This window comes from Balearica regulorum, chromosome 2 (genome assembly GCF_011004875.1).
Source record: "Balearica regulorum gibbericeps isolate bBalReg1 chromosome 2, bBalReg1.pri, whole genome shotgun sequence".
Lineage (NCBI taxonomy): Eukaryota > Metazoa > Chordata > Aves > Gruiformes > Gruidae > Balearica > Balearica regulorum.
This window is the reverse complement of record NC_046185.1, coordinates 146,140,489-146,155,195: the sequence shown is the minus strand read 5'-3', so window position 1 is coordinate 146,155,195 and position 14,707 is coordinate 146,140,489. Positions and strand designations below refer to the sequence as shown.

General features: G+C 41.7%; 1 protein-coding gene across 4 annotated transcripts in view; it reads right to left on the bottom strand.

Annotated features, from left to right (window-relative positions):
• The window catches only part of CACNB2 (calcium voltage-gated channel auxiliary subunit beta 2), a 255,737-nt gene extending 244,351 nt beyond the window's left edge, over positions 1-11,386 (bottom strand). For all 4 annotated transcript variants that reach the window (XM_075746314.1, XM_075746316.1, XM_075746317.1 and 1 more), the window contains exon 1: positions 11,063-11,386. In XM_075746314.1, coding sequence (XP_075602429.1) covers positions 11,063-11,164 — 102 coding nt within the window. In that variant the 5' untranslated portion in view covers positions 11,165-11,386. The remainder of the gene's footprint in view (positions 1-11,062) is intronic.
• Positions 11,387-14,707: the final 3,321 nt, after the last annotated feature.

Here is a 14,707-nt window from a genome sequence, read left to right as displayed (position 1 = left end):
AGACACAATCTTACAACCAAGAAATAATTTATAATAATTTATTTTTTAAAAAAAGTTGAAGTCAGTAGAAGCAGTATAACAATAAAAGAGGACTAAACATGTAACTGGAAAGGGGATAATATACAACTAAAAAGCAAAGCATCATTTTTAATCTATTAGGAAATCAAAAAGACACCAAGAGAAAGCAATGGTTGGCTGAAGAAAAAACACTACGGTTTAGAAACACAGCAAATGGCCCAACCCCCCCACCCCCAAAAGCTATTTGTTCTGTGCGATGAATATGGACCATCAATGACTATCATAAAAGAAATTTCAAAAAGCACGAAAGAGTTTAAAAGTATGCTATTTGCAACCACTTATTTTTGTGGTGACTGTAAACTGTGCCATGACACCACCTCAGACCCTCCCCAGGGCATCCCTCCCAGCTATAGCAAAACCTCACAGATTTCTTCTGCACAACTGCATGAAGAGACAGCCCTTCCTATGTAGTCACATTGCTTAAATTCATCTACACGTACATCAAAATCATGTCTTGACTAGTTCAAACATTATTTTCCTTGAGGTTGATAAATGCAATTTTTTCCCTCACTCATCATGCTGCTGTAAAGGTCATTTTACTAATCCATCTCTCTGGATCACGTCTCTTGTCTTTAAATCCCTCCCACAGTTCCCTGAAATAAACAGGGTCTTTGTCTTCACTTTCAAGGTCTGCCTTGGCCTATTCCCAATCTTAGCTCTCATCTTGCATTCAGCACCGAACTTTTGAGTTCCACAATAACTCAGGGGGAAAAAAAAGCAACGCAAAACCAAACAGCAGCCTCCATCACCTACATACTAAATTTTCAGAGAGTAATTTCACGTCCTCCCCCATACTATCTCACAAACCTTCTCCCAAGAATAAAAACTCCTTTACAGAAATCTCATTGTTCTCCTTAGAATATACAACAGCAGCAACAAAAAAACCTCTTGATAATAAAGTACTAGTGTGCTGGTATCTCAAAACATTACACTAATAAATTATTTTATTTCCTAGAATTCCAAGTCCATACATCCACATCCTGCTGCTGTTTTTGGCCCTAAGTTGCTGTTGGTCCTGGGTTTAGGCACAACGAGAAAGTGATGATCAGTTTACTGGAGAACGTGGTTGTTTCTATGTGTTACAACACAACACTCTTGCCAACCTGGCCTGGATAAATCAAACCCTGGGATAAAAGTCTGGTTGGGTACATAAAGCATGTCCTTGGGGCTTGGGCAGTCTTCGGAGCACCACGCTGAGCTCTGCGTCTGCGTCCCATCGGTTCTCATGGTAGAGAAGGGTGGGCTCCAGCGCAGGCTTGGAGGCACGCTTAAAATGTCATATTGGCAGATTTTTAAGATCATGACTTCAAAACCTGAGCTGTAGCTCTTAGCAGTAACACATATGGTAAACATGATGGAATATTTTGCAACCTAAGAGTAACTGAGGAGGATGAGAGATAACCACTACTAATTTCAGATCATTTGTCAAATTGCCTAATCTAGGTAACTTGTCACCGTGAGATGCTCGATAACCATCTCGGGCTGTATTTGAACCATCAGTGTTGACCCTGGGGAAGTTCAGAGCACTGGTTGAAATCTAATATGATACCAATCTTTTAGAAAGAATGACTCGAGTAACAATAGATCTGTCAGCCTGACACTGATTCTCAGCAAAAATAATTTAATATCTGTTATGTCACTGAACTAACAATGACTTACAAGAAAAGCAAAGATTTTTCCCCAAAATATAGATTTATGGGAAAGATATTTTGCCAAATTCATATGATTTTTGCAAAACTGTAAAAAGCCATGTAATAAGTTTCTGAAAGGCACATGAACTGATACTATACATGTTGGTTAGGGCAGAGCTATATAAATATTAGCACGCTACACATTATGGGGATGAAAATATGACTTTCTGATGACTCTAGCACTGTGGCCCAGTACGTCACAAAATGTAAAATGAAAATGGAATAAGGAATGACTTTATATAATTGTATTTCTATAAGGCATCTTTGATAGCAGAAGAACTTTTTGATAATAGGTAGGTCTTCATAGATTTATAAGAATAAAGATTAGATCAGAACTGCCGCCTGCAAATTATTCAAAACATTTTCCACTTACTGTTAGAATAGACAGTTCTAGGAGAACCATCTCTTTCCATACAATATAATATAATATTCCACATAATATAATATAATATAATATAATATAATATAATGGTACATAAAATACATTAAAAGTATCTTTGTAGTCTTCAAATAAAACAACATCTTTAAATAAAAATTTATCTCTTAAAAATGTTTCTTACTGAGGTAACTGTAGTTACCTGCCAACATTCTGACCCTCTTCTCCCCAATTTTTGTGGAAGAATATTGACATATATTTACAAAAAAATAAAGAATTCAAAACTTTCACATAGCAGCTCAGGAATATAAAGCTTCTACATAAAGATCACACCATCTAGGCAATTTCATAAATCGGGTACAGGATAGTATTTTGTAATCCCCAAGGAAATACTAGAAAAAATGTACACATATTCTTTTACACAGTCATTTTTTTTTATTTGAACCCAGTTTCTACAATATTTATTTTATTTACAGAATCATAGTGTTCAGTTTTATAACACAGAAAAATACTACAAAGGCAGAAGAGGGACTGTGTCTGGAGTGATGAGGATAAAACAAACATGAGCGGAATAAAACCAACTTACAAGCACAGATAAAATGCACACTTCTTTACCTGCAGAGCAACACCTAAAAGCATTTATTTTGGGCAACATCACTCAGCAAATCCAGCTTAAACTGAAACTTACCTTGATTTTTCAGTTCTTTTTCTTTTCTTTTTTTTCTTTTTTTTTTTTTTTTTTTTTTTTTGCATAGCAACATGCATATTTTTGTTCTAGTCTTATATACGTGAAAACTATTCAGGAGCACTAGCTAAATACTAACTTTAAACACAAAAAACCCAGTTGACATGGCTACGCAGTGTAGGGAAAGTCAGTTTTACAGCTGCTTCTGTGCACAGACCAACTCTGAATCAGAGGAAAGGGGGACAATTTCAGCAAGTGGGAAAAGTGGGATTTGATGACTCTTCTCATTATTTTAAAGGATGCTAATCTGGGATTACATTTGTCTTCCAGGCCTTTCATTCTTATTCCCACAGTGAGAAATGCCTGAAACTTTCTTCTAAAAATGAGATAAGTCTTTTGCTTCTTTGAGTGTATTTTTCCATAAAGTCTTAATGTGAGAACAAGACCTTTGTACAAAAAAAAAAAAAAAAAAAAATATACCAGTTACTTTCAATTCTGGAAAACAAAAAAGAATTATTTTTTTCACAATGAACTCAATATGTTACTGTGATTTTCATATTAAAATTAGCTGCCTTATCTGTGTTCTGTGCAGCAGTTGGCTGCAATTAGGTAGCTAAAAATAAAGGGCTGAATCATGATGTGCGGACATTGGCCAGTAAAAGCAGCAATACCGGGCAGTTTTTCTTAACCTATACGGTAGTGCTCGCTCTCTATATATATAGCAGAACAACCATAGGGGACCAAAAGTCTCTGCACCCCAGTATACAGTGCCCAATGGTAACAGTCTCAAAACCCATCATAACTGGTTGCCTATGGCATACCGTCATTCACCCCAGCTAATTTTAATACAACCGACTCTGGCACTGCAAGCAAGATTGTTTATGTAAAAAAAAAAAGTTTGCTGACAGGAACATTCTCACTGGATTTCAGCAGAACATCTTACGCAAATAAAGTTATGTATACATGTAAGTGTTTACAGGATCAAAACTGTAGCTTGGTTTATTAGTCAGATGTGTGAAGTTCTTTTAAAATTGGTTGAGTTGCCAGAGATGAGAGAAACAACACATGCACTTATGTTCTACAGCTTTTTAAAATACCTGGCAGACAATGTGAAACCTTAAAAAAACCCAAAGAAAGCCCTACCAAGTAATCTCGTAAAAAACATTTCATCAACAAAGTCTTAATAAAGCAAAGATAAACTCTGCTTTCCAACTCTGACGTGAAAGTACATTGTGCAACCTTTATCCAGCCCATCTAATCAAACAAAATATGGGAATCCTATGAAGCATTAGAGGCATGCATAGCAGTTTCCTGATAATTAATAGTTTCATATACAATTACTTGTTACTGCAAACAGATGAGATCGGTGTCGCTTAGTAAAACCCTTTAATTTTAATGAGATTCTGCCTCAACACGAGAAGCATGCACCCGTAAGATTTAATCCTCTAACACAGGCGACAAGCAGAAGGCATGGTTTATCCCTGTAGAAAAAATACTATCACCTGGAAGAGGGAATATAAAACATTTAAAAAGACCAAGTATCTACAACCAGGGAACTGATCTTGATTAAAAGTCTTAAAATGCTTTTCACGAGTAATTACTCCAATGGTATTTTACATCAAAGCAGAGAGAAGCAGTATATACAGGGTTGAGTCTGAACCTTTACTAATTATAACAGGGAACACAGCACCAGTCATTGTGACTGATATCATGGTTAGTGGCAAACATAAACCCCTAAAAACTATCCTACTGGTCTCATTCAAAGAATAAAGGAAAGGTGAAGAAGATTTGGGCAGCAGAGTCACTGATGTGAAGTCAGGTCTCGAAACAGAAATAATGATGCAAGAAAGGAACTGGAGAGAACAAAACCAGAAGATAAAAATTCAGAGCTGGAATGAGGCTTCACCATCCCAGATGAACAAATGACTGATTACAAGGATCAAAAGAATACCTAAAGGTAAAGGAAATGAGTGACGCCCTGAAGGATTAGAGAATTGCTAGAAAAGCCAGAAATTAAAGAGTGCACTAAGCATTTGTCCTTCCCATGCAAAAGCTTTAAAAGAGATTTAAAAATGCCCAAGTCCCAAAGAACAGCATGCCAGGACAGTGCAGAACATGCACATCCAGCTCCATCCACCTCTTGGAAAAATAAGTAATTGCCACTTTAATCAATTCCTTACAACAAGGCAAGAGAATTTTCCTGTAGGTCAGACCTCCTGAGCCCTCTCTGGTCAACGGCCAGGCTTGCCACCACTCAGAAACAACATCCTCCAGCTACTGGGCAGCGTAGCCTCCAGCATCAACTCCGCAACCGTAAACCTCCACACCCACACTCAAACAACACAAACTGCACGTCTTTGGATATAAAGGGTTAGCTACTGAAAGAAGCATGAATATTTCTGATCTTTGCACCACAAATCAAACTAATCTCGTAACTGAGGGGTGGTCAGCCTCCTGACAATCCAGCCAGGGGCTGGAAGATGTACATAGACCTTGGTGAAGAGCTTCCCAGCACTCCACAGCTCCATTCCACAATGGGAACAGGGGAAATATAGCAATATTGGACATAGCAATATATCCTGGCTTGCCTCTGTCTCAGGGCCAGGGTTTCAGGTCGCCCTACACAATCAACACCAGCGCAGCCCTGTGACAGGTGCTCAGCCCTGTGACATATCTTCAGTGAAGAAGTTGCCTGAGGAGCACAAATTCATGTCAGAGCAGAGAAGAATCCCAAGGTTAGGTCTCAAAACCAGGATTTCTTGAAACACCATTTACTATCAGGACACCATTCAGAAAAGATAAGACTTCCTTTCAGGAATCCTGTCAAAGTGAGGATCTCCATAGACAATCATCGAGTTCACACAAGCTACAATAATGAGTCTGCTAAGTCCATTCCACTTTTATAAAATCTTTCACTTAGACAAAAAAAAAAAATCCATCCAAACAAAACAAAACAAAAAATTTATTTATCCAAAATTGCATATATAATCCAAAAATAAGTCTTTGACAGATGCTTCATTTTCCTCCATAAGAAAAGAAAACCCATTTCTGCTGAGAAATCTGTAACAGGGTTAAATCTTTGATGCTCTTTTTTGCTGGCCTGTGGTAAAGCCTTGCCAGTACTGCAGCTAGAAGTAGCCCACTTCTCACCAGTTCCTACACTTCTGCTCTTGCCCTGGCCTCCGATCAGGTCACCTGGCAGTTTCCACCCCCCAGACAAGAAGTAGGGGACTTGGCCCGCTCTCCTCCTCCCCAGTGGCTTGGGAACCCACCTTGGTGCAGATCTGCTGCACGTCTCCCGTAACACCAGTGATGGAGATGTCTGCTCGCAACTCAGCAAAACAGGAGCACACAACAGCAGTAGGTGTTGAAGCTCATGCCCAAACCCCACTGTGCCTCCTGCAGCCTTTTAAGATTGCCAGCTACTGTCGTAGGCCACGTGTCTGCTCCTCCCTACCTCCTCTCCATGGATTTCTGTATTTCTCTTACACGAGCAAACAGAAAACGAGATCTGACTGTGACAGAAAGATACTTGCAGGGAGCGACAGGCAACAGTTGGGAAGCTTCCCTCTGCTAAGGGTCTGCTGTCCTGCCAACAGAGACTAAGGCAAGCCCTTGGAGGGCAAGAAGGCTGATTTTGGTTGTTTTGTGTTATTTTGAATCTCTTCTATCCCAGCACAGAAAAGAACTGTGCAAAAGAAGCAGAAGAAAAGTAACTGAGACTCCAGAGAAGCCAGCCTTGGAAGAGTACAGGAACTTTTCATTCCTAACAGTTTGTAATTATAAACCTAGAGACAAAACAAGACAAAAACAGAGATCATCTCTAGAAGATGGTTACCAGATACTCAAATAAGTTAGGACTGAAACTGCTGAATTGTTTCAGAGGGATTTTACACTCTAGGAAAATGTAAAGTGCAACGATTATAGACCATATATGCTGATGATGTGTAATAGCCAAGTGGCAATTAAATGTCTCTGGAAGAGATGAGCATGCAAGATCACCTATTACTAATAGAGTTCAGGACAATGAAAGATAAACCCAAAGAGCAGAGAAGAACCACCAGAAAAGTAACAGCTGAAACTTGAAGGGCTTTCTTTAGTGAAGGAATATTAAAATTTATTTTTGTCAGTAAGCAGTACAACACTGAAAGGAGGTTACCACATCGGGAGTGAAAATACTACCTCTTGCTGAGGACCATGAGAAAGTCCAATGAATGGAGCTTGATTTCATCTCTTCTTCATTTGTATATACTCCATTGAGCTGCTGCCACATTGGATCTGGCTTCTAGGGATGCTGCCAGGAGGGAGTAAAACCTTCCATGCCTCTACAATGAATGGTTATTGTTATTATTTAAGTAAGCAAAGGGATATAAATTTTGTTTGTTTATCGCTTACAAAGTATTCTTGCAAGCCAGTACTAGGAAATATGCTGTTGCAAAATGTTTGTTTGAAGAATAGGTAAACATGGTATGAATTGCAATAAACCAGCTCAGCTGAAAGAGAGCAGCAGAGGGCAGTGTGATTAATCTGCTGAGAATAAATCTCTGGCTATTCTTTCCATTCCTCATTACCACAAAACAAGCAGTGAGGGGACGGTGCTATGGAACTGAAAAGGTAGCTGGAGATCCAGGAAGGACAACAGTGAGTGCTAGGGCCAAATAACTAAGCTGATATTCTAGAGTCACCACATGCACGTTATTCTCACATTCACGTTAACATCAATCACGGTCAATACAGATGAAAAACTGAACAGGCCTGTCCCTAACCCCATGCCTGCGGGTTACCTTCAGCAATGCAACCCATCCAACGGGAGCCGAGCGCTCCTGAGACGATGAAGCCTTTAGACTTGGAAGGGGGAAAGCACGTAACAGTATCGGGGCACAGAGGAAATCTAAATGCAAGTGAAAGAACTGAAGAAAACAATCAAGAAGAGAATTGTTTTCATTTAAAATGTGTCAGGTTGTTAGAACCTGCATTGACAGATGATGCATAAGGCGGCGAGAAACAGAACAGGAGGAAAATAATAATGGGGAATAGGAGGAATTCATCCCGGGTAAGATACCTTCTCCCTCCACAAGGTAGTCTGTAGTTGCTTGATACAAGGTTTCATTATATTTTGTTTGAAACATTTCATATAATTTACTGATCTGATTTGCTGTGACTGTTCCTGTGACACAACACAGGAAGCTTTATGATGAGAAAATAGCAATAGAAATTGAATCTAATGATTTCTGGGGACTGAGGAACTTTGAAGCAGGATCAGAAAAAAAATTACATGGAAGGAAGGGAAAAGAAAAGAAGAGAGGCCAAGAGTTACCATGAAAAGTATTAATAAGTTATGCCATAATACATTATAAACAAATCAGCATAGCATCTGAGTTAAATAAAATTATTGAATTGAATGTTCTACTAATCCAACTTTCTAGAATTAGGGGTTCTTGATATCAAAAATTTAAAAGAGGACTGGCGTTGATTTTTTAAAAAACAGATACTGATTATCAAACACTGATGCATTTGAACAGAGTTTGCTCAGTTTATGATGTCAGAAAAATCAAATGCTGATTTTATATAAAAAGGCCACACCTAAAACTACCATTTTTTACTGACATATACTTGGACGTTGTGAATAACTCCACAGTGTAACTGTTAGCATGTGCATTCATCTGGATAAAACTGGACATCTGAAACTATACCACCACCCCATCTGGACTAGGACCACAGTGAGTACCTAGAATTATGTTTTTACGGTAATGTGGACCTAAAAGCCACAGAATTTTAGGTAATACAGAAATAACACACCAATACCTTGTCCCCATTGCAAAGAACTTCCCAGGGAGAGTACAGTAAAACCATCACGATCAACACCTAAAGGGATTTATTTTTTTTTTTTTCAGATCTTGTTAGGAAAACGCATTATGAAAATAAGAAATAGCAGCTATCTAGGAATATTTCACCTATTCAACTACCTTTTAAGAGTAATTACTTCCAGAATGTTAACTATATTCACTCCTCTGCCACGTGGTGACAAGTTTGGCCAAAGTCGATGGACAGGCACGATCCAAGATACCGACCATGATGTACAGCCAGGTTAAAAGAAATCCTCAGCTTTGCAAAAGCAAAATTCTTGGATAAGAGAAATTTTGTGGCTTGTTACAACTCTACAAAAGCTCTTCAATTGCATTGCGCTAAATCATAACTCTCAGAAATAGCATTCAGAAAGAATACTTTTAGGAGTGATATCACTCCATAAGCTCGAATGTTGGGTTTTTTTTTCCTGACGCATTACTTGGCATGAAATGTTTCTAGGATTGATACTCAAGTACCCCAGTGAAAAAGATAGCGGTGGGCATAACTGAAGTACCTGTAGGCAATCTACTTGATGATTCACATGTTCTCATTAAGCCTCTCCTGCTCGCTGTGAGTGTGTTCTAAAGCAGCAAGATCTTACAATATTGATTTTTTGGAAATCATGTTAATGGAGCCAAAATTCAGATCAGAATAATTGTGTCTGAATGCAGTGCACGCTAAGGAATTAACTAACATTATTATTCAGACCAAGGGCTCTTTTGCCTCCATAATCTTATTTCCTCTACACCAAATGTTCATGTACGACCATAACATGTATATACGGAGAAGATATGATTCTTGCTTTGCCTAATGGCTTTGGTTCCGAAAACAGAAAAATATTCCCTGAACTAAAAAGATTCATTATCACTGTCTTAAAAAGTGGATCTTTTTGGCTGTGAGTGTTCAGAAACCAGTTCAATAAAACAGAATAAAAGTACTTTACCTGAAACATAAATAATGCGGGTGTTAGCAAACTATCCTGCCTCTCTAAACAGAGGTTCTTTAAGCCTAGTTAAAAGGAAGGTTGAAAATCAATTTTATGATCAGTATTTGACATTTGTCCACAGCAGAGAGGCACCATATGATTTGACAGTTGCCGATTCTGTGCTTAGGGCTGAAAAGATATAAAAAGGGAGGGATTTGTAGGTCAGAAATTAGGTGCCTTGCCACTGCTTCTGGAGAAGCTGGCAAAGCATATGGCCCTACTGAAACGTCTGTTTTGCACTTAGAGGCTGCAGTCAAATTCACATCCAAAGAGACACTTTTTCTTTTTCAGCTTAACCTAGTCTGTGTTTCAGTGCCTGGATTTTGTTCTGCTGTCACTGGTCCCCCAGTAAGTAAAGATCAATTAGTGAGGCTTTTCACAGACTGACAGCATCTTGCTCTGGCAGTCAAGCACTTCTGTGGGGAAACTGGACCACCTTCTCAAAGAAAATAAGGGATCGGAGATAGCTTTGGCAGCAGCAATAAAAACTGCCACCCCAAAAGGAAAAAATCTCTGTCCTAACGAGAACAAGCATGTTTGTAATTTAAAACGCACGCAATCAGATTTTACCACCCTTTTACTGGGTTTAAAAATAGCACCGTAGGTCTTTGTAGCCAACTATTGCAAACTCGAAGACATTATGCAACATTCTTATGTTAAACAGGAACCACCTTTCAAAATATAAAGTCTTTACCAAGTGTGCAAACATCTATGCCCTGTCTCCCTCTCTTCATTCATCCACCTGAACACAGTGCACGTGGACCGAGCTGTTAAAATTTCAGAGATGACTGTACAACCACCTTCTGCACGGTAATCGAGCAGCTTAAATCTGCAGCGTGCTCAACACCTTCAGCCTCCCCAAAAATCCTGCTCGACAACCAGCGTGAATCGCCTTCCCCCATCGACACAGAGTGTTACCAGCCCGTGTAACAGATGAGGAAGGTTTCAGCAGCGCGTGGTAAGCATCAGGTACAGATACAACAGGTTAGTGGAGCAGGGAAAAATAGCCCTAACCTGTCAGTAATACATACATGCACAGTAGAGCACCTTAATAGCAACGTATTCTCATATCTATATTCTCATATATGCCCTCCAGACGACTGCGAGGTTCCTTTGCCTTACGGAGCTTCTATGGCACAGAGCATCCCACTGTGCGTGTTCGTTACAGGGCTTTTGGGGGTGGGGGCGAGAACAGGGGTTTCGGGCGCCTTAGGACAGCCGTCAAACTTTACTGACGGCGGGGACCCGAAGTTGAAGGACGCGGAGCTCCGGCAGCCCCGCCGCTCCCAGCCCGCCGCTCCCAGCCCGCCGCCCGCTGCCTCAGGGCGAAGCCCTCCGAGCCCAGCCCGGCTCCGCCGCAGCCCCGGGCCGCCGGCCGAGCCCCGCCGCCCCCGCGGTACCTGCGCTGCCGCCGCCGCCGCGGGCAGGGGGTTGTCCAGCAGCTCCATCTGCACCTCCTGCGCCGGGCTGGGAGGCGATTTGGACATGTCGCTCTGGACCATTGGCGAGGAGAGCGGGCGGCTGGGCGCCGAGCCCCTCGGCGGGGCAGAGCCGTGCCGAGCCAAACCGAGCCGGGGCCGCGGGGCGCCCCTCAGCGCCCGGCCATGCCGGGGGAGGGGGGCGGGCGGGCGGAGGCGGGCGGCGGCGCGGCCCTGCCCTGCCCTGCCTGCTGCCGGCGGGGAGCGCGCAGCGCGGCGCCGGGGGACGGGGCACCGCCGCCGCCGGGCGCGGGGGGAGGGCAGGGGGCGGTGCGTGGGGAAGAGGGAAAGTGACAACGAGCATCTCCCTCCCGGCAGCTACCGGGCGGCGGGCGCGGGGCGGCGCCTGCCTCCCCGCCGGGCCCCGAGGGGCGGGGGCGGCGCGGCCGCGGCGGAGGGGAGAGCAAGAAAGTTGGGGATGGGGGTCCGGGGGTCAGGCCCTGCTTTTCCCCGCCACTCGGCCGGGCCGCGGAAGGGCGGGTCGGCCGGCGGGCGTGCTCCGGGCTGGGTCAACCCCGGCGCGGCCATGGCCGTGGCCGTGACCGTGGCCGTGACCGTGACCGTGGCCGAGTGGGAGGGACGCGCTCCCGTCTGCCGTCAGTAAGTCATTGGCAAACGACGCTTCCCGCCGGTCAGAGAACTCCGCGACTCGCGGAGTGCCGATTCCCGGGCGCAGTTTGGGTAGGAGCGCGCCGCTCCCCCCCGGGCAGCCCTCCCCGCCCAGCCAGGTACGCCCGGGAGAACGGGGTGATGCGGGGAGCACCCCCTCCCTCAGCCCTGCCAACGTCCCTGGCCGTACGGCATCGCATGTCTCAACCCGTATCGAAGCCGAAGTCACGGGATGTGGTTGGTTTTAGCGAACACACCTGCACTTTGCAAAGAGAAAGTTCTATAGGTCTGTCTTGTTCGTACCGTTTCTTCCTATACTTCTTAGAGATTCCCGGGCACATAACACAAAGCAAGAGTAATTCCTAGCCAGCAGGTGAAATGAAGCCCGTTGTCTAATTTTATATAACCTATAGCAGCACAGTTTCAGTCGTGTTACCAGATATCCCACAGGAGGCTTTTGAAAGACCTGTTCAAAACCAGACCTGGGAAAATCACCCTCCGTCCCTGAGATGGTCTAGCGTTCATTTCTTGGAAACAAAACCCAACATTAAGACTGTCCCAACAGACCCTCTGACCACATAAACACACAGTGTACTGATACTTGTAGTCAGAGAAAATTTTGCAGAGTAAGACTTGTTCCCTCTTCTTGTCATCTTTAGATCGGACCTAGCCAGGCTCCACGCAGCACAAGAGGGAAACCTGTGTGATTGTTTGTGAAATCTCCTATCGATCGATTGTAAACAGGAAAAAATCAATTCAGAAACTCTGAGCGGCCTAACATATACTTAAAGTCACAACCATTACTAAGAGCATTATAATAGTCACATACAGGAAAAGAAGCCAGCAAACCAAAACCAGCACAAAAGCCACTTCAGCTTCAAGACGTACTTTCAAGCTTTCTCCCAGTTATGTGGTTGATTTGTCTCATTTTTCAGAACAGCTAATACATTTCCTCTCTGAATTAGCTTACCCCATGGACTTTCTCATATGAATAGTGAAAATATCCTGCAGGAACTACCCATTTTTTGTGAAGGAATTGGCTTTCCCTGCAAGTGGAAGTGCTCCAAGGTTTGAAGGAGCTTGAGAAATTTCACTTGTCCAAGAAGTTTCACATATCATTTTGAAAAGTTGTCATAGTATTCTTCAAAAATAATTTCTTGAATTTTGTCCAAGTTGTTGTCTATAGCAAAACTGAACCTTAATTTTAAGTGAAAAGAATGTCGTTTGCGTGCTTACATTTCCTTCAAACTGTTCAATAAAGATGCTGAATAATCTTGAAGCTGTGAACATGCTAGAGCCTGGATTGCTTCCAGATATTCTCTTAGTGGCTATAACCAAAAAGATATTTTATCTACACATTTGGTGGGAAGAATGCATAGTTCACCTTCTAACATAGGCCTTGAAGTAGTTATCTGTCATTTCCAAATTTGATTGTTTTTGTGACCCCATCATAATAATTAAGGAAGGATAATGCATAAAGAAAGATTTACAAAATAACCTAAGCACAGTACTCCTGTTAATGACTGCTAAGAGGTGTTGTTATCAAAAGATGTTGGCTTTGACTTCTAACACCTTTATAGCTTTGGAACCATTTATCCTTCTGTTTCAAACCGTTCTGTGTGAAAGGCAGTTGATCCACCGTGATTCAGTACATTTACTTGCTAAATTTTCAGGCATCCATCAGAAATTGCCTATTCTCTCTCACACGGAGAGGGGAGTGGAAGTTACTTAAGCATGTAACAGTGGTCCTTCATATTGCCCTCTGAATTTTTCACTTTGTAAAGAGTATATAAATAACATAGCATTTTTTTCCAAGTACACCATTCTTCTTTCAGAGTAGTAGAGATCATTTTGGAAGCATTACAGTTTCTAAAACCATAAATTGTGTATCTGTGTTGAAAGGGTATTTCTACTCCCTCATAAATTATATCTTGAATATATCAAATGAAATTCATTTTTTGTTTGCTAAGTCTTGTATCTTTTATGATTACTTTGTCTTCTTTTCTGTCCATTATAAAAAGATAAAGGTAATGATTTTGCTTGTTTATATACACACATACAAGGGCTGTAGAAAGCAGAGACTCGGGAAAGTTTTTAAGGCACAAATAAACAGAAGGGAATTCACTCACTTTAAAAAAAAAAAAAAGTTAAATATAAATAGTGGCGTTGTACAGTTTTCTCTAAAACTCCACAGCAACCCCCCCACACACCCATCACCTCCAAATTTCTAGAAAGTTTATCTCATTTTTCATCCTGAAAGAAAGTATTCTACCTAACTATTCTTTAGTAGCAAATATCATGCGTTGCCTTGATGTAATGAGTGGCTAGAAGATTGGCGTAGAAAAATAATTGTAAGTATCTTGATCTTTCACTCCTTTTGTTTACCAGTTGAACAGAGTTCTCTAACCTTGAAATGTTCAGTGAAAATCCTTCAGCTGAACACATATGCCTGCAGTCATCCCTCTGCGTGCTGTTTTTGGCCACATCTGCTCCAGGATAAGGGTCAACGTGTAAAAACAATACACAGAGATTCCAAATTGCTCATTTTTTCTCAAGGGGAAAACAACCTGCTATGCCTTAACCACTTCTCAGCAGAAAACCACTCTGCTGCATTTTTTTCCACTTTTATCTGCAATGGAGAGCTGTTGTGCATGCTTATTTGGATTTTTCTAAACATGTAAACGTTAGAAGACCAGAAGAAAAGACAAGCTGTTTTGTTTTGTGTTCTTTTAAAAAAATCAACCCCCAAACCTTACGCTGACAAAGAAGATAACCTGATTTGTGTGCCAGAAAAAAATATCTTTTTTGTTGTATGAGAGATTAGATGTTCTTTTAGAGCGAGGAGCGCTGTAGTGCTTTGCATGTTTAATTGTCCTTCATCACCAATATAGGAATGTGGTATCAGCACTGTGTCCTAACCTTTGCTCACATGTACAGTGAGTACAGGGTTGATTTAGC